The sequence below is a fragment of the Phasianus colchicus genome, chromosome 13 (genome assembly GCF_987193195.1).
Source record: "Phasianus colchicus chromosome 13, bPhaCol1.hap1.1, whole genome shotgun sequence".
Classification (NCBI taxonomy): domain Eukaryota; kingdom Metazoa; phylum Chordata; class Aves; order Galliformes; family Phasianidae; genus Phasianus; species Phasianus colchicus.
Genome location: NC_143448.1, coordinates 3,309,298 through 3,329,779, shown reverse-complemented (window position 1 = coordinate 3,329,779; position 20,482 = coordinate 3,309,298). Strand labels below are relative to the sequence as shown.

Here is a 20,482-nt window from a genome sequence, read left to right as displayed (position 1 = left end):
AGATGGAGCTGTAGGAACGCTTGACCATATGCTGCCTTCCGAAATCACCAGAAAACCTTGTTTTTATTCCTTAAGCTTTTGCCAGACGAAAGATTCTGGCTGATGCTTCCCCTACCACCAGTCTGAATATTCTTTAATCTTTGAAAGTGTCTGGATGTGCTTTTATTATGCTTAGGAAAATCTACAAGTCTGTGATACAAATGCAGGAGCTGACGTGGAGTAACTAGAACAAGAATCTGCAGTGCACTGTCTGCTCCCTCACAGGGGACCTTGCCTTAACCAGTACTCCATGATGAAAATGACAAACTAGTTCACACTTACTCTGTATAACCCATTGCAATTACCAGAAGAGCAGGTAATCAAGCAATTCAGCATAGCTCAGCAGATGATAATTCCATCCATCTGTGCACTCCACAGGCACGGCTGCTGAGCAGCTAACTTCTTTTAAGGCTTTCCATTTCAAATGCAAAAATGCCCACGGTGCATCTGTATGATAAACCCATCTTCCGTTCACACAATCAGCAAGTCAAGCCAACATCTGAATGGCTTTGACTCAGACTATGCCTCTGATAAGACTCATGCTGATTGCATAAAGAAACATGTGGCCATGAAGAGGCTACGGACTGTTTCCCCTTAGGACATGCTAGTTTACGCTAGCCAAAAAGTTCTCCTGCAGAACTGCACCTCTATGTTTTCTGCAAGCCATTTCCAGAGTACTGGCAAAGCTAGTAGTTAGCCTACAGAAGGGAACAACTGAATTGGGTTAAGAGAACATTAAGATTGCTATATTCAGCTTTCAGAAGCTGGGAAGCAAGCAGTATTTCATACAGAAATTTAATTTGATTGTACAACATTTTGCTAGGACAAAGGCTGGAACTGATACACAAGAAGCAGGGTCCTGACCAACTTATGTTCCCATGAGAATCTCAGCCTAACAGTCAGACTTTCAGCTGTATGCCCAAGACAGTACAACCTGCCCTTCCAAGAGAAGATTTCCTTACACTTAAGGATTACCTACCACAGCATTACAGATAAACCTATTTGGAATAACACTGGTTTACTATAAGCAGAAAGGAAAGAGTACAGCTATGTCTTAAGCAGTGCACCTTGTTAACTGCATCACATTGCTCTGTCACACAGGGCACGTCACTTATTTACCATCAGTTCCAGCCAATGCCAGACTTGTCCCATACATCTACTAATACTGTAAGGCAGCCAAAAGTAAGCTAAAGAGAGGCTAAAAGATGAATTTTAGTGCGTGATATAGCAGATAAATTTTCAAATTTCTTCTTTCTTACTTTTATTTCCACCTGCAGGAAGTAGAAGAGTTCAGCTTTATTACCCAGCTAGCAGGCTTGACAGATCACCTACCAGTAGCAATGCGTCTAATGGTGTCTACAGGAGAAGATGACCCTTAAAACTTACCAGCTTGGAGAGATTAGAAGAAGGAAATGTTAACAATATTAAGAAAATATCACAAGATTGGAATGAACTATTCTGGTGCCACGTTAGGAAAAATGACCAGACCTGACCCAGGCTACTCCCCAGAACGTACCAACAATGGAGGATAAAAAAAGGGAAGAAATTGAAGGCTGTGGCAAAAAGCCACTGTCACAAGTTGCTCAGGCAACAGGGCAGGCCTGTACTACAATGTTTTCACTGTGGACCGAATGGAACTAAGATGGAAATCCTAACTCCTTCTGAACCAGTGCCATTCTTACTAAAACATGTTTTTATACTAATATATAGCACAATTTAGTTTGTAATTAGTCTGTGAGTTAGTGCTGCTCAATGGTTTTTTGCTTAATTTCTTTGTATAACTAAGAAGCTAAAGCTTTTTTTCTTTTCTTTAGCCTGTTGAAGTTGTAGTAGCGTGCTTGCATCAGTAGCATGCGCCCGCACTGCATGCCACTCTGAGATAAAATAGTAAGATACCATGGGGAATATCAGAATGGAAGTTAATTCAAAAATCAGATACCAGCCAAAGCAAGGCATTCTGGGACTGGCAAACCCTTCCATCATTACAGAAAGATATTAACGCAAACAAAGGAAAACTCTGTTCAATTTGCAAACCAATATTCTCCTCTCCCTTTTTAAGGATATTTGTAACAAAAAGTAGAATTAAGACATTTTATCACCCTTCTTCCAGCTGTGTTGCCACTGGAACTGTTAAGTGTTTTGTATGAATAATGACTCCAGAATTGGGCCTTTGCTTTTCTAACTGCAAGCCATTCCCTTAAGAAGAAATACTGTTCCCCTGTAATGTTTTTTCCTTCTTATCCACACATGGGGCAGTTCTGAATTATGGTATGGGATGATGTATGTATTACAGTAGAGTGAATAGATTCCTATAGTACCATTGGGAATACCAGAGCCAACATTCTGCCTTAGCTAGGAAGAGTAAATGGGAAATAGCTTGTAAAATGCATGTTAGATATAGAATTAGCATAAATGACATTCTGGGGGAAAGTATAGAACAGTGTATAACCAATAAGGCAGGATTGACTCCATTCTCCAAAGGAATCAGTACACTTGAAAGGAAAGCACAGCACGGGTAGCTACAGAGTAGCTAGAGAACAGAACTGTGACTCAGCATTCAGTAATGACTGCCTTTGAGCTGAGCCTAGATGCATGTCTGTGAGAGACAGTTCATTTGTTACGCACTCACAGACTTTCAGTAGGGGTTTTACAATAAAATTCATATGTTCTTCCCACTGCAGCTCTTTAAATGTGAGGCTGCCCCCAGTTTGCCATCTTATCCCAATGACCTGACCTATTCAGACTCTGTAACTTTAATTAAAAAAAAAAAAAAAGGAAAAAAAAGCTGAGAATCAGGTCCACAGCTAGACTTCTTAGCGTTTCCAGGGATTTCAATTCAAAAGGGTTTGTGTTGCTAGAAGAATGAAACCCCTTGTGTTTTAACCAATATTTAGTTTCTTCTGCTTAATTCCTCTCCAGTATTAGAGGTCTTACCTCTATACTGCAAGTTCCCCATGTTGAAAAGAATTAGTCTAATACTAACTCCATTAAATAAACTCTTCTTTCAGTTATGCTGGCCACAAAATCCTGATGATCTTGTTATGGTTTAGTTTATACCTGCTAGGAATCAGCTTGAGCTAAATCAAAAGAAATTAGACTTAAATTAGAAATCCTAGTCTGCAGAGCCTCTTGTACTGGCTTAATTAACTACAGTAAACAACTGAACTTATATTTAGATCAGCCTGATTTTGCAAGTTGCAAACTTTTCATAGTCACGAAAGTACTGCTCAGACAGTATTGGCTCATTCCCAGGAGGTGGTAGGCCCCTGCTCACGCTCTCCCAGGGCCCTAATATTGATGTGTTCTATGCCTCATTCCCAGTCCTGGCCTCCCTTCAGCAGAGACTGCCTCTTGCAAGTGTACTGTGCCAAACCATGCGGTATTCTGCAAAGTGTAACCCATGGGGACTCAAAAATGGATCCAGACTCAATTCTCCCTTTTGATAAAATTAGGAATTCAAGTTTACAGCATCAGAGACTTTAGTGTACTGTCCCAGTGCACCACCAGTTTCCCACTTTGTACGTTTCTCTTTATACGAGGGTGCACGTAAGTGCAATGTGTTTTTCTGGTTTCTTATCTTTCCATCCAATTCAGAAAGACTTGTACCTGAAACAATGCTTTTAATCCTATTTTCTACCTTGCTTGTATTTTATTAACCTTTTTAAAAAAGAAAAAAAAAAAAACAAACAGTATCAGTAGCAATTTGTGTGCTGTCCAGCTGCTATTTCTCAGTAGTAAGATTAAATATAAGGTACAGTATTTTTAATAGCTTTCCTAACAATGTAAATTACAATTTGATATCAATTTCACAAAGTGTCAGTTGCAGGAGCTGAATTTGACACTGTGTGGGACATAGTCATAAACTACTGCCAAACAATGTTTCATTATTTACAGTAAAACTTTGTCTAAATTACTTCAAAATTAGTTCAATGGCTTTGTGCTGACCAAAAATGAGGCATTTTTGTCAACTTTTTGAAATATGTTGAGAAATATTTTTTCAAATTTGAAGTACACTGTTTTAGATTTTGATGTTCTTAGCTTTTTGGTGATCAATAAGTGGATAGATGTAAAACGTTCTCTTTAAACAGTGCCCACACGTTTAACCAGTCTAAGTAGTTCTTAACTAATTTACTGTCTTAAGGATCTACCTTTGCAAGAGACTGATGCTGGGAGGTATAGCTGTGTGGCACCACTGTACAGATGCTCCTTGCTTTTTTTGCATTGATCCTGTGCCTTCTGATGCCTTGATAATCTTGCAGAAGTCAGAGAGCATATGTACCGGTAAACTGTACAGAAACTTCCTTTTCCAGAAGAGCAACATCCTGGATAGAAAACAGTTCATCTACACTACTACTACTACTACTACTCTTCCATACCCTATCTCACAAAGGATCATTCCGACAATGTCAGTACTGGCAGGATATCAATCATGACAAGCCTTAGACAGATATTACATAACAGTATATTCACATTAAAAAAAAAAGAGCAGAATATTCCCAGGAAATTAAACCCTGGATAGCTTTTTTAGATGTCAATCCAACTTTGCTGAAGGATGGCACGACACAATTTATTAGTAGGATGTTATTAATAAGAAATTTGAGTTAAGCTCAACCTACTGTTGCTTACCCCACTTTGTACAGGAGTTTCAGATATCATCAAGAAGTGGGTGATAATGCTATTCTTGGTTTAATAACTGCCACTCAACATGGCTACTGTAGATGATGTGTCATCTGTTTTTTTTACAAAAGCCAGATAACATCTTCTGTTTCTCATGTTCAATTTGCATTTTACAATAGCAGTTCTAGAACAAGTGAACAAAAGACATAAATGAGGACAGCTGAAAACTATGAACTTCCAGAAGATTCAAGGATGTCGGGTCCTTATAGAGTCAGTACCTTTAGATCACTTCAAAAACACAACCTACAGAAAACAGTACGTAGCTTTTCAGGCACATTCAGAGCCAGTTCCTTTGTGCACTGTTTGATGGCCTGAAAGGGATACAAGAGCCACCTGCTTTCCACCACAGCTCAGCCTCTGAGGGCTAGGGTAGTAATGCTTCATGCTACGTGAGAAAGTGTTTACTAAATAATTAAAGTTGTGGCCAGCTATTTCTATTGTCATTGCCAACTGGATGCTTAATTGAAGCAGTCCAAAGCAGCTTAACAAACTGTAACACAATGGCTCCGAGAGGAGCCTGCAACCTTCTGAGGTAAGGCCAGCTTAGAGAAACTCTGGAGGAAGCCATCTTGTCTAATGAGTTGACTTGTCTTGTGCAAGAATTATTACAAGGTTTTGTCCCAGAAGCACTCTCAGTTAGTCAGGCTAGAACCTCGGTCCTGCTTGCTGGATAAGACAGTAGGGTTTAAGGAACTTAGAAATCCACTAATTTTTATTCTTTTTTTAAATAGCCTTTGTTTGGTGGTCCAGATTAAACAGATCTGACTGTCTCCAGTTTGGTCTCTGAGCTACCCTCAGATCACAGCACATCAGTGTCAGCACATATCATCAGCTCAGAAATGAAGCATTTTCACCTCCTCCTGGCACCACAGGATGAGAACAGAAATACCTACAATTTTGAGCACTTTGAAAAACTCCCAATTTTACCATTTATGATTATGAGGTTCAAATTGTTACTGAAGGTCTCATTTTTCCATGCCATCTTGTTTTAAATACCATCTTGATGATTTTAAAATCTTGTATTATTGCTGAGGTTTAGAATCCTGTAAGAAGAATAACCTTTTTTTATTTCAATAATTTTTTCGGTATTGTAACCTTCTGGGACCTAAGGTTTTTATATGGTAAGCACACACCTCCTGACATTTTGTTATAAATGTATTAAAAAATAAAAAATTAAATATTTTCATTGGTTTCTTTGCCTGTAAGAAAACCGCAACCTTTGACCTGGTAAGAACAAGGAATTTTGAACAACAGGTAGAGGGTTTTTTTTTTTTTGTCTTTTATTGGTGCTGAAAGGAATTACTGGTTGATGCAGACAAGATAATAAAATTTCAAGGCTCAAATGTTTCTTTGCAGTCCCCTTCTTCAGCTTTTGTGGTGCAGAGTCTGATATCGCTAACAAAAGTTTTACTCGAAGATGTAGCACCTTAATTAAACATTTGCCTGCTGTCTCATGGGAGGATCAAGTGCAGTCCCATTGTGCTGCACCTGTTTTAGTATGCCTGCAGACAATAAAGGGTGAGAGACCTGAGTGCTTTGAACTCAACAGCCTGGCTTCTACTACTTACGCACCTCCCTGCACAGAAACCCTGCTCAGTTTCAAGGCCTGCAGCGTTCACACAAGCATACACTCCACCAACTGCAGGCTGCAGAACTCTGCGCCTCATCACAAGTCTACACTTTCAGTTTGGGATATTCATACTGCATTGCATTCTACTAGCATTTAATAGATGAACACAAGAACAGTTTATTATGCAGCTGTGCACCACAGAATGGCCAAAGTTAGAAGGGACCTCAAGGATCATGAAGCTCCAACTCCCTGCCACATGCAGGGCCACCAACCTCCACATTTAATACCAGTCCAGGCTGCCCAGGGCCCCATCCAACCTGGCCTTGAATACCTCCAAGGACGGGGCATCCACAGCCTTTCTGGGCAGCATCATGGTATCTCAACAGTTTCCCAGTCCTTGAACTGAAAGCAGGTTTGATCTGTATACTGTACAGTCAAAACTAATTTAAAAACAGAGAAAGTAGAACACAACACACACACGTGTCATCCTTAAGAAGTCCAGTGATTTCACAGAAGAACGTCAAGGGAAAATAATCTATTTTGGTGATTCAGCCTTTTTGAATAGTCCCCAGTCTTTTATAAAAGGTGATAGGGAAACCACCTTGAAGAATTTATTTTCTCCACAAGCAGAAAGGAGAAAAAAAATTAGTGTAATGCAAGCGGTTAAGGAAGAACACAACGCACATATCTCCTGCTATCAGCTAAGGAAGAAACCACTCCGTCTGTGAGACAGGATGTTAGACACATCTCTGCTGCTTCCTCTACTGTTTTAGAGCTGACTGCATGCTGTTGCTACCACCATTACACCGGGACAGTTTCCAGTGGTGGATGCTAGTATGTGGCTCTTCTGCAATACCTGATCTGTTTTTCCATTGCCTGAGTCTGAACTACAGTGCCAGCCCCTCAAGAGCGGGTTCCCTTGTGTTAGATACTACAGAACCACAAGGTAAAAAACAATCATTCCTGAGAGTTTATAATATTTTCTAGACACTTTGCTAAGAACAAGAACAGAAAAGCGTGGGTCCTTCTTCCTGCTCTCCCTGCCCCATGAGTTTTAGTGTAGTTCTTATGAACTGCTGCCCACAGCTGCCTCTTAGCCAGACCTAGAACTAAAATGCCATCTGCCTCTTTGGCTATCATACAGATTCTCTTGGCAAAGCATCCATTAAAACACAAGCCTCCCAACCCACTGAAATTTCTGCTCAGAATACTGCTGAACCAGTCTTCTTCTAGTCTTTTCCTTTGGTGATTTAATACTTTGCTGTACTAATTCTCCTCCTCTGTTGATGCAAATTCAAGTTGCTCATATACATTTTCATGGCCTTTCAAAACACATGCTGTTACCCTCTACTGTTGTTTATGACTAATCCATATTTCCCATTTACCACCTCCTAGGTTTTTAAGCCCTTCATACTTTTTCCCCCATACTTTTTTCCCCTGACATTTAGGATAGGCTCCATGTGGCCACCAGTGAAATCAGTAAACTGAGCTTGCTTCAGGAAAACAACCACCCTAATTCTGCTATTTCAACTAATGGGAGATTTAACAACTGCTCCTCACAGCCACCAGATGTGTATGGGAAGAAACATGCATTACTGGCAACTAAGATAGAAGACGAAGTATTTGAGGGCAGATGGATTGTGGAATCTGTAACATTTAAGCTAAGCCTTACACTCATTCCCTTTCTTTCCTTCCACAAAATTCTGAGGAACATCTATGACTGCAAAACATTTCAAGCTGTACTCAGCCTACACATCTCAGTGCCCACCAATACCACTGCCTCTCACAGTGCAGGACGCTTTTCCTGCCTTTGAACCCAACAAACAAGTAAAGGCAGCTGAGTCCCATCCTGCACTCTCTTTCTGTCTCTCATAGTCTTTGGGTCAGAAGAGCACATCACTGCCCTTTTACAGTCCCCAGTACTATGTGGTCACATAAAATGGTTCCTCCGGATTGAGGACCATCAAAAAAATAACAAGTAATCAAAAGATGAGATTAACAAAAGTGTTCCAGCCTTCCCACGTGCTTTACATTATAAGATAATAATGGAAAATATCACATAAACGGACATTTCCCTATACCTCCCTATTAACATATCAGTTTTCAGCATTGTCTGTCAATATTCATTTGTAAATTGTACAATTCCTAGAGAACAGCATCTATCTGCTCTGTTTCTCTGGAAATGTTCATATGCCTACATTTCACCTTCCCTCACTCCCACACAGAACGCCATTCTCCAACATCACCTGCAGTTTCCAGCTCTGCCAAGGTCTCCCTTTCCCTTCTCAAAAGTGAACCATTGGTGTCTGTACAGCCTGATCTGGCAGAATGACTTAAAGCCCCCTGAAGTGCCAGGACACACATTTCAGAACACTCCTTATCTTTAGAAACACTGCAATGAAAGCCTACAGCTTCAGAGATCAAGTGATTTCCACTGCTATATGTCATTTTTCAGAGCATCTCATCTTTTTCAAAAAATTTTAAACTACTTCAAGTCCCCCAAACTTCATGCAAATCAGTAAGGTTCAAGTTAACTTCATTCACTTTATTGTTACAAATACACTGGTTGAGTATCACTGTCACAGACTTGCACTGCTTTGAACAGACCTCAGCATCATATTGGGCACAATGTCACAATACAGAAAACTAAAACTGATTTTTTTCTTTTTGCTGCCTTTATTTTGGAATTCACACAAGACACCTGCTGCAGTTCCAAAAGGTACCAATATACAACTATACATGGCTGGGCTGTTACTAAGTCTCAAGAACAATAATAACCTGAAAAAAATTCACTGCTGTTCAAATTCTTTTTTTTTTTTTTCCCCTTTTTCTAAATGTGCTTTTAAAGTGATCTATTCACACCTCCAAAGCAGAAGTTCCTGCTCAACGTAAGTATGTGAAAGTGCACAGACAGTTCGGGCAGTACTTCTAGAACAGGAATTTCAAATTTAGATCACACAATCCACTTTCAAGATCCTGAACAGGCAAAACAATTTGCAGTAAGGAAGAGAAATTTATAATCCCTATCAATCTAAGGCTGGAGTGGTGGATGCATGCTTCATTGCTATTTTCATTCATTCCTTTATTCTAAATCCATACTATGCTCCAGGCACTGATTTTTATTTTGGCAGTACTCTAGAGCTGTTAGCATGAAAAGGATCAAAAACCAGCTTTAGAATGTATCCCCACATTAGCTTCATGGCAGAGGTCGTCTCCTTCACATCAAGTTTCAGGCCATGCATTAAAGTCTTGTTCTAGTAATTTCAGAGGAATTCCCAAGGTCCCTATATAACACATGCAGTGAGAAAGATGAAAAAGTAAATAAATAAGTCTATCCTAAGCAAAACAACACAGAGCTTACTACTCAGCAGCTGGTAGCACTTGCTTATACACATCAGTCTTCAAGGGCCACCTTCCACGTTAAAAATGACCTGGACTCCCCAGCCCATTTGTTGCATCAACTACATTCCCTGGCAGAAATCTACAGAATCAAAGGAACCTAACACGCCCACAGAACCCACACATTGCAACAGAAATCCAGCTAGCTCAAAGCAAGCCCAGAACAACTCAAACAGAAGACCTCCAGCTTCTACTGCAAGAACACTGAGCCACGTCAAACCTATCTGGTAAAAGCTTCTCATGACCATCACTTAGATTGCATCAGTTTTGCAAAGCTGTGCTGAAACTTCTCAAGTCAATGCAATGTGTCAAAAGCAGCCTGAAGCCTTTTATGTCCCACTCCTATCTGCAAATGTTTTACTCTTCCAAATCACAGCAACAAGATACGTCAATCTGATGAGCTCAGTACAGACCTTAATGTATTCCCTGAATGCCACACAATCATTAGTGTACTGAATATTGATATGTCTGACCACTCTCAACCCAGCCAAAATGGAATCAGCCTCACAGAGATACACATGGAACACCATAATTGTGTTCTATGTAATTGAAGCAAGTAATTGAAATAAATCCTTCCACCTTAACGATACAAAGTGGAAGACAATTAGTAAGTCATTGCAGAGTTATGCCAGAGAAACAGATCTGCTCATAGAAACAATGACAACGGCCTCCTAAACGGAGGGAGGGGAAAGGCAGACCTTCACATCTAGCCTGTGAGCTGTGATTCTCACAAATGCCTAGCATGACTCACACAGCAGCGGTCACGATGCAGCTATAGCAAGAGCTGCCCATTCCACAGTAATACTTCCGTAATTTTAAGATTTTGAAAGATAAAGCAGTAAAACAAAGGCACTGACTTCCACTGCTGCCACAGCACTGCATGCCAGAGCAGTGTCTGTACGGGCATCCTGCAAAGAACACCAAAACATGCAGTGCGCAACCTGAAATCACCCAATGGCAGTGTATTCTAAATGGATCCTGCTGCCATGAATGCGAAGATATGGGCATGAGAGGGGGAAAATGACAGCTTTCCACATTAAAGGCAATAAGGTACCTTTGTTAAGAGCTTCTCAATTAGCTTGAATGCTCTGGCCTGCTACAGGAGGTCCAGAGTTAAGATCCTCATTAGTTTTTTTAATCTAGTTAGGTATAATATCTTAAAATTTTTGTGTTTGGATGTAATAGATTCCTAAACACTTTTGAAATGCAAATCCAGAGATTTGAATACCCAGCAAAATCCAGCGTCATCTTTCTTTATAACTAAAAAATTCTCCTGAAGTCAACAGCAATACTGTCAGCTACTGGAAAGCTCAGCTAAGACCTTTGGGCCGTCTGGGAACAATGGGCTGTCACAAGGTCTACAAGACACCAATTGAAGAAAAATAAATAAATCCCAGGCCTACTATGGTGCCAAGCACTATGCTAAATATATTTCTAATGAAAGGTGTATCACACAAGACAAACTGATTCTCAGTATGCAGCCTGGTCCATTATCTCAGCCCTAAATTAGAAGTGTTATGAAACAGGTATTTAAACACTATAATTTCCCTTTGCCACTTTTGCTTATTTATAGCTGCCTCAAACTCAGACTTTTAACAGAACACATCTTGTAACTCAATAAGCACATAAGAAGGACTTCATGCTGCAGTTACTTCACTAATTGACTGCTGTTCTCAGAACTTTGTGGCACACATGGGCTATCAGCGCTTACCCTGGTGAGATCCCTGCTGCCCACAGCTGACCCTGTGCATGCTTCCACCTCGCTGCAAATCCTTGGCCTCACCAATCTGCAGCTGTCTGTTCCAATGTTAGAGCAAATCACATGTTGTAAATGCAGCATTTATTATACACCAACAGAAACAAATGCTGAGCCTGGGTAAATGCTGGGTAGTGACTCCCCACCCAGTATAGAAAGCCCTGGTCTTGGACTGGGCTCCCAGGGCTGACAATTAGGAGGAGATTTCTGACCACAACACCAGCCAAGTTCAAATGCAGTTTCCAACAAACCACAGTGGAACGCAAAAAGAAAAAACCTAACTGTTTTTGTCCTTCACTGGTTTGTTGTATTTGAAAAAAGAAGAAAGATGTTATGTTCAAGGCTTACCACAGGAAGGGACCAGACAGAGCAAACCAGAAGGTTCCATTCAGCTCTGTGTTTGGTTTGAGGTCAGGAGAAAAGTACAGAATTTCTTTTACTTGTAAGTAGTGATTATTTACAAGTGCATGCATAATGATCTGTTTGGGATCCTGTTTGTTCCTTAAAAAAAAAGAGAGGAAAAAAAAGATACTTCTATTCATGTTTTAAACATGGGCAGAACTGGCTTTTGCTAGCAGACACTCTTCTAATACAAATGACTCCCTGTCACTGCTCTGGGCAAGGAGCTTGTTTGTATACTCGGAGCTTCCTTCCAGGGCAGGGGAGGCAGAAGGAAGAGGAAAGGAGATACTGGGTCTGCAGGTGTGCTATAAAGATACAAGAGCATCTAAAAAGGAAAAAAAAAAAAAAAGTTAAGAACATTAAGAAATATTAAATGGTCCTTAATTATTTTGCAGCCAGTTCTGCCTAGCTCTATTTCTGAGAAGCATGATTGTACTGATATTCCCTTTAGTTTTATAGATGCTTTGACAAAATCTTATTTTAAATAGAATTCTTTGATAAGCTGTTGCCCAGACAACCCAGGGAATGCAAATACGCACTGACTCAAAACGAGAGTCAAAAGCTCTCAGCTTTAAGGAGAGGCAAAGAACGGAGCAGTGTACCTCGTTTTCAGCCAGAGGCTGACACAAGAGGAATATTCTTCCCTTCAGCAAAAGGATGTAGGCAGCAGCCTCCAAGAAAGCAGCAGGAAGCTGGCAGTGGATATAAGGCGCTGCATTGATCCAAACAGAAGATCTCCTGTGAGAAAATACTTTTATTTATTGAGGCAGACTACATGGCTTGGCTGACTGGCTCCATGACAAATACAAACATGGCAGCATTCTAAATGGGATGTTCTCCTGTTGAGCGAGGCTTCGAATATAAAAGAAAAGAAAAAAAGAAAAGGCTAGCCAGCATTTAGAAGCACCACTTCGTAACTTTATCACAAAACCCCTGTTGACAACCTGATGACTTCCACTGTGGAACAAGGAACCTGCTGCCAGCACATCTGTACATTAGCATACCTACAGAGGAAAATTAGAGGAGTTCAAGTTCCCACAACACAGCCCTGGCACTAAGTGATTTTAGGATGAACTGCTTTGATGACTCAAGGTGCTGGGGAAAATAAATGCTACTTCTCTTCCTCTCCCTCCCCGGCTTTGCTCGTATAATCTACAAACCTCAAATAAATGTGACAGCCCAACAATAAGGGCAGTGCATATCAACACAACAGGAGACCGATCTTGAAGAGATTCCTCTATGTGACAAACACAAAGGAAATCACAAGGAAATTGAACATACTGTCAATACATACCTGTGTAATCTGTGGAGGTGAATACCCTGCTAAAATAGACAGAAGCACTGTTTTGTATTGAAAGACAAAGACGTAGTCCCTCCTAGATTTTTCCCTGCCTTCTCTTTTGGAGACTTCTTTGACAGATCTTGCAAGGTATGCACCAAGATAATAAGAGAGAGTGAAAACATACATTTAACATCAAAGTTGACCTTATTTTTATATACTATACTATACACTATACTATTTATTCTGCTGTTTGACATAGAGGGCACTGCTAGTTTTTGCTGAATGCTGGTTGTTGTGTATTATGCACAAAGAAAGGTGGGGGTAGGTAAGTATTAGAGTTGCATCTTCCCTTCCAGATTCACACAAAACAGAAACATAACAAGAAATGACCTGTATAAGAAGTGGCAAAGACTACAAACAATCAAACTACAGTCAGAATCACAGCCCCGAACTACCATGGAAGAGGTAGCACTCCTGTTTTTCTGTGAAGCTAAAATTGAGTCAAGGACATAAATAATAAAATGAAAAAACTTAACAGAAGCCAACCTACTAAATATGAACATCCATACACATACAGTTAAACCCAAAACCACAAACTTCTGATGTCCTCTTGAGAAAAGAGCTGCTAAGACCCATCATAACGTTATACATTAGCACAGTTTTCTACACAGGACCATAAAACATTAACATGCCTCCACAAGACCTCCATCCTCCTGCACGCTATGTCTAGAACAGTGCTCTCTAATGCCACAGAGGCCAAACAAGACTGACTTCACTGTCATCTTACCACATTTTCCATATGCCTTGTCGGCTCCTTCAATAAAAGTTTTGTGGCTTTTTTTCCACAGCACAGTTCTGGAAGCATAAACTTTAGCTGAAACCTTTCTGTAGGCAGAAACACCTTTAGTTTAAGAGAAACTATACTAATTCTGATAATATTAATTCTGGGAGGCCTCTGGCTTGCTTTTCTATGAGCTTCTTGAAACTCTGCACAGCTGGACAGCCCTGTCCTCACCACAACACAGAGGTGGGAGGAATAGAAGAGATGGCCATTGGTTTGGGCAAGGCCATAACTCAAGGAGAAGCAACACCAAATTCACTTCAGGGACCACTACGTTAACTCTGTGAGCAGAATAAAACCACCAGACTGAAGTCCAGAAGCCATTTTAATCACTTGGATGGAGGCACTCTACCTGAGAGGCAGAATGACAGACTGCTGTAGGCATACAGCTGAGGTCAGTCTGTCTCAGCTGGCTCACATCACACAGGAGGTACAATAAATATGCATTCATTTGTTACCCTCCCTCCCCTTTCCTCTCGATGCAGGAGAAGTAGGATATAAATGCCACTCAGAAACCACGAAACAAACAAGCAGACCCCCCACACCACATTCTGCTTTTCTGTCTGACAGCATGAGTTGTTTTCTTATTTGTAAAGTCAGCTCTGTAAGGAAAATTAAAGTTAACCTGCAAATTAGATCTGAAAGCAACAAGATTTCAGCGATAGAAGATAAAAGTGACACCTTTTAGCACACCAGAGGTGTGCACATGCAATACCAAAGTGGCTGTACCAGCTTTTACTTGACCAGAGCAAGACTGGCATGCCAAGCTACACACACAAAGGAGCAAGCAAAACTGCACAGTACTTTTCCACACCCACAGTTGTGCGTGGTTTCTTTGGTCTCACGACTGTGAGACACAGACAGACTCAACACCACAAGTTTTGTTTCACAAGTCCCACTGTGACTCCTGGCACAGAGCAGACCTCTGACCCAGCCAAAGTTTGCTCCCTCGTGCAAACCCATGGCCTGGAAACAGCTGGCACTGCTTATTTCACACAGAAAACACCACCGGGGCCCAGGTTGGCCAGCAGGGCCGGGTAAGGCCGCAGCCCGCCGGGCAGACCCTTCACACCCCGGAGCCGCCCGCTCCAGCTCGGCCAGCCCAGCCCTTCCTCACCGTAACACCTCACGGCTGCGTCCCGCGCCGCTCATGAGAAGCGCTGCCCCCAGCGACCGCTCCCTCGACGGGGAAAGCGGGCGAAGCGAGGAGAACACGTGTGCCCAGTGCCGAGACTGCAGGCGGCCAAAATGGCGCCCACCGCCCTGAGGAGAGGGCTCGGCCAATCAGGAGCGGGCGCCGCCGAGCGGAGGGGAAAAAAGGCGGGAGCGGTCGAGGGGCTGCAGCACAGCCCTCCTCGCAGGAGCTCCCTTCACCTTCCCCAGCGCAGATACCCACAGCCACCAGGATAGCGATTTGGGCAGCGATCCCTCGTTATAAATGCCCTGGCCGTTGCCTGGGAGGGAGTGCGAGATTATGCATGCAGACCTGCAGCACAGTCACCTCAACGGTTCCTAGGAATATGTCATGTTTCCTCTCAGCTGTCATCTTCAAGTGCTGCAAGGAGGGCTGTTTGCCTCTCTCCCTCTCAGTGCCATTCATCGCAGCAGCCTGATTTATTTGCTGATTCTCAGGGTTCTGAATAATTGGTTTCTCAGATACTCTTAACATGAGGCATGCAGTCACTTTATTGGAGCAGGATCCGTCAGCCTTGCTGAGCAGACTGCAATAAACCAGTGCCCGCTATTGGTGTGATGCAGCTGCCCTTCAGCACAGCCCTGAGGAAGAGGAGAAGGCCCCGCGAGCAGTGGCAGAGCCAACACAGGCTGGGACTGTGCCCACAGAGCCATCAGGGCTTTCCCTTCACGCAGAGCAGCTCCCATTCTTTGATCAGTGCCTGTGTCCGCAGAAGAGGCACCTTCAGGGCTCTCAAATCCTAGCTAAGAACCCTGCTGGGGAAAAAAAAAAAGTGGGTCAACTTTGTGACAGCCTTCAAAACAACAACAAAGCCCTATGGCCTTCTATATATATTTTTAAACCATGGCTTTAATTACTGAAGTATCCAAGGATTTGCTGCCTCTGAGCCTTTATCTACCGTATCTCGGTCAAACCTCCTAAGGCTGCACTTGAAATCACACTGCACTAAGCAAACAAATGATTAAAGCAGAGCAAGGGAGCCAGGGGATTAGTTGATGCTGCACAGCCCTGAGCAAGTCATTTTTAGCTCCGAGGCCCTAATCTTACAGTGATCTTGGGGCAGATGAAACATTTTAACGCCCACACAAACCACTCTTGATTTTTCCTCATCTGAAAAACAGGGCTGATAATGCTACCTCTCTCTGAGAAGAAGCATCTGAATCATTAATCCACATTAAATGCCTGGAAACATGCAGTTTGAAGGCCATTAAGTACCAAACCACATTAACAGTCTGCAACGCCAGCAGGGTCAATAAGGTAAAACGACGACGCAAGCACCTCTTGTATTCAGCTCACCATCGTCACTAGAAAAATCTACCGTGAAGAAGCTGCAAGTCTCCTTCTCTCCTAACAACCAGCTGTAACTACAAATAGAATACAAAAGATGAGTGCCTAAATGAATTAGTCTTGAACTGCATCCTCTATCTTGTTAAATGCAGGAAGCCTACACAGAGCAGTTTCGAAGGGCTAATGAAGGAGAAAAGCAAGCTCCTGGATCCCAGCCCTTGGGTCACCCAGCCCTCAGACAAAAGGCAGTAGTTCTGCAACATGGAAACAGAACTTGCAGCTGCCGTGACTTAGATAACATCTTTCAAATAAAATGCAACACTGTGCTTCATCAGGACTGACAACTTCACTGTTCTAAGAATATTATTCATTTGACGTATTAAAAATGGGACACTTCACCTGCCTGCTCATTGTAGGTACAAGTCCATATCAGTCTTACCACCAGTTGTCAGCTTTAGTACTCGTCTTCTATTTCAGTGTGTGTATGCATGGTGCATCTTATAGCATCACGAACATCTTATTTGCACAGATGAGACAGCTGTATTGTAAGTCGGTCCACCTTTCCCTAACAGAAGTAAATATGTATGAACTGAAAATGCACTGAAATATTAGGAGTGGACTCTCAGCACCCTCTCGTGGACTGGTGCTGGGATAACCACGTACTAACATCCACCAGATGTTGGTAAAACTTCAGAGCTACAGAGAAGTTATTTTAGCAGCGGAACTATGGTAGGGAATGTGAATGGCAGCAATGTTTAATGTTGAATATATGATCATTCATAATATTTTAATAAAACCTGTCCTTACTGGAAGTATTTCTTCTTGTGCCACATACAAAAATCAGTCCATTACATACTGGCTCTCATGCAACATATGAGCTATAATATCAGTTCAGTGGTGGCAGGAGATCTTGTTTCTTTTAAAACATGCATCTATGCCTGCAGGCTTAGTCAGGATCAAACCTGTTGTCATTTAGGGGGGGAAATGCCTCTGGAGGCAGCAGAGAATAAGAGAATCATTTTCTCATCCTGGAGAAAACAGGATGATCAACTTATTGAGATGCCAATAGCCAGGAGCTCTTCCAACTCATCACATCACAGCAATACTTCTGTCAAGTCTGGGAACAAATAGGAGTTGAAATGTTGCTACTGGGTAGATGTGTTTTTCTGATAAAGTGGCTTTTTTTTTTTTCCCCCAGTGTGCTTGCAGTAAAATGCCCTGTGGAAAAGGACAGAGATAAGCGCTTTGTTTTAAAAATACATATGCAAGGAATGGAGAGTTTCTTCCTACATGAAGCTGTTTTCCACACAATTTACAGATCATACTATGTTTTTAAGTCTACCCTGAGGAATTTACAGAAGCCAAGGAATACTGCTACACCACAGGGTTGGTGAAGCACTGGAAGAGACTGTCCAGAACAGCTGCAGATGCCCCATTCCTGGATGGGGCTTTGGGCAGCCTGACCTGGTGGGTGACAACTAGCTCACAGCAGGGGTTGGAACAAGATGAGGGTCTCTTCCAACCCCAGCCATTCTATGATGATTCTATGACGATATGCTCCTCATAACAGGTGAACAAAGCTTCCCCTGATTCACCCAGATTCTTAACAGTATTTTTATGTTTTCTAGCTAACAGAATTTAATGTGTGGCTGATGCAAAAACATTGTTTCAACCTAATAACTTCAATGTGTTCTAACCAAACCCCCAAAGAAGGTTCAATGCCTAAGTACACAAGCATAACCAGAAAGCATTAACAATGTTAACAGCACTCATGGCAAACCAGGTTTCCTGAGTACATTCCTCAGATTCTGTTCCTCTAAAGAACACACAGGTGCTAAAATATGCAATGTTCCATATTTCCTTCTTTCTTGCATCAGCAATATAATCACTGCTCTAGGATCACTGAAACTTGAGATGTTTTTCCCCACATGCTAATGACTTATATTAATTGCCACCGTCCAGCTCTAGAAGCACAATTCTGCAAAAATGCTACTACATTTTCCTTACCCAACACCTATCATAGTGCCTACATATCTCCAACAAATACCACTAATAACAAAATACAAACAAAATACAAATTCCCATCAAAATATATTTCTTTTATTAGATATCATAGCAAACATATGACTTTTCTTAAGAAGTCTGATTGAGGCACACACATATACTTTGAGAAAGTCAACACTGGACATTAAACCACTGTAACTTCGGCTGCACTGGTTTTGTTTTTTTCTTAAACATAAACTCAGTTATATAGCTGTCCTTTAATTCTGTGTTCCCATCAGAACACTGCATGCTTCCATTAGATTCTGCTTTAGTTGTGCAATAAGCAAAGCACCTTCAGAAGCTTTTTGTATTTCAAAGCAGCTCAAACTCTGTATCAGGCCACAGGAGGCAGCACCTAGCTGTGTTCTCCTGTTACCTCCTTCAAGAGAAGCTATAAACTGCTAACCTCACGCACTCAGAGTTGCACAAATTAATTCATATACAATTGTAATACAAATATAAAAATGCAGTCTTCTTGAAAACAGAGTAATAAATACTGGAACAAAAGGAACAGTAACAGGGTCAAGCTTTTTAGCCCATTTATTGTTCCCCTTGCAATTGTAGATCTTAGTGTCTCAGCATACAACACATAGATCTGTGATAATAAACTCTGTGGGTTACGAGCAGTGTATCAAAATTAGAAACAACTGTTTAGAGTAACTTATATATTCCAATCAATTTTGTAAGAAATGTGAGTCTGAGCTCAAATATCCTAAAAGTACAGTTTCCAAAAGTGAAATCCACAGACATTGTCAGGAGCTTTACCCTCTAGAGAAAATGGTTAGTTATGTAATCCTTCTCTTCCCAAGTCCTTGCATCTAATAAGCGCTAAGATCTTGGTCAGGAAAATATTTAGCAGTATTTCAGATGGTTTTCAGGTTCATAAATATGATCACACACTTAGGAAGAGGAAAAACTCCTACTCACCATGGTGACCAGGCAAAGCAGAGTAGGCTCCTGCTCCCTCACAGCTTCTTTACAGTATTCTTGTCAATTGACAGAAGTTGGTGCTCAGAGGAAATGGGAGTAGCTTTGGTATGCAGTTATCCCTGCAGCTGGGTGACATGATTTAGGGCAGGCAGCACACTGGTTTTCTATTTGACTTCACAGAACACACAGACAAGGCAGAGCAATTGATTGTTCATCTAAAGCAGAATTAACTGCGCACACAGTCACACACTGCAGTTTCTGCCAATAGAATTTGTAATGCAGCTAAAAAACCTCAGTTATGGACAATACACTACTGCAGAACAACTTACACCTTACCTGAACTTGCAGATATTATTCAGACCATTATGGAATGGATATAAGCCAGAAATTTGCACGTATACACGTTACCTATATCCTATAGATATCTGACTGTTTTTAGGCTATGGCTCATTTTCTTTTATTTCTGGTCAGACTATCAACATTTGGTCACTTACAATTAACCCAAATCTGTACGTTTTCTAATTTTCAGTTATATATTTCTTTTCCCACTGTTGAGTAAATGTCTCTTCAGAAATGCAGCATTTTTGACTCCAGAAGAATGTCAGTGCAGCATACTATAATTCATGGACTATTTCAATTTCATACTAACTACAATGTACAGGAGTCTGCAAGTAGCTTGTATAGTTCCTTTTTCCTAATGAGCATACTAATACACATATGTAGTTTGACTTGGGATTTCTTTTTGTGCACTCTGATGATTAATTGCCATTAGACAGCAACAAGTGCAAAGCCTAGAAATAGATGAGTTTAACTCAATTTTCTAATGTCAGCATGAGGTTTAGAGTCTTCATCTGCTAAAATGTCAGATAATGCCCAGTACACCAACTATTCTGTGCTTCCATAAGGCTATTCAGCATCCCAAAATACACAGTTTCACACCAAAAGAGATGCTAGCAAGTATGTGTATAGCTGTAATATGACTCCTGTAAGGAATACCTGTCTTTAAGGAAAGATTTCTCTCTCCCTCCCTGGGTAGGATTTTTAAAATGAAACCAAAAAGA

The 20,482-nt window shown here is 41.3% G+C and overlaps 1 protein-coding gene and 1 long non-coding RNA gene across 8 annotated transcripts in view; one reads left to right on the top strand and one right to left on the bottom strand.

Moving 5' to 3' along the window:
• The window catches only part of SMPD3 (sphingomyelin phosphodiesterase 3), a 112,881-nt gene extending 106,830 nt beyond the window's left edge, over window positions 1–6,051 (top strand). For all 3 annotated transcript variants that reach the window (XM_031615590.2, XM_090149872.1, XM_090149873.1), the window contains one exon: window positions 1,317–6,051. In XM_031615590.2, coding sequence (XP_031471450.1) covers window positions 1,317–1,418 — 102 coding nt within the window. In that variant the 3' untranslated portion in view covers window positions 1,419–6,051. The remainder of the gene's footprint in view (window positions 1–1,316) is intronic.
• The window catches only part of LOC149916117 (uncharacterized), a 109,119-nt gene extending 91,933 nt beyond the window's left edge, over window positions 1–17,186 (bottom strand). For 2 of the 5 annotated variants that reach the window (XR_016470848.1, XR_016470850.1), the window contains exon 1: window positions 15,084–17,186. This is a non-coding gene — a long non-coding RNA (uncharacterized LOC149916117). The remainder of the gene's footprint in view (window positions 1–15,083) is intronic. The other 3 variants (XR_016470849.1, XR_016470851.1, XR_016470847.1) reach the window with 2 other exon arrangements.
• Between the last annotated feature and the right edge of the window lie 3,296 nt (window positions 17,187–20,482).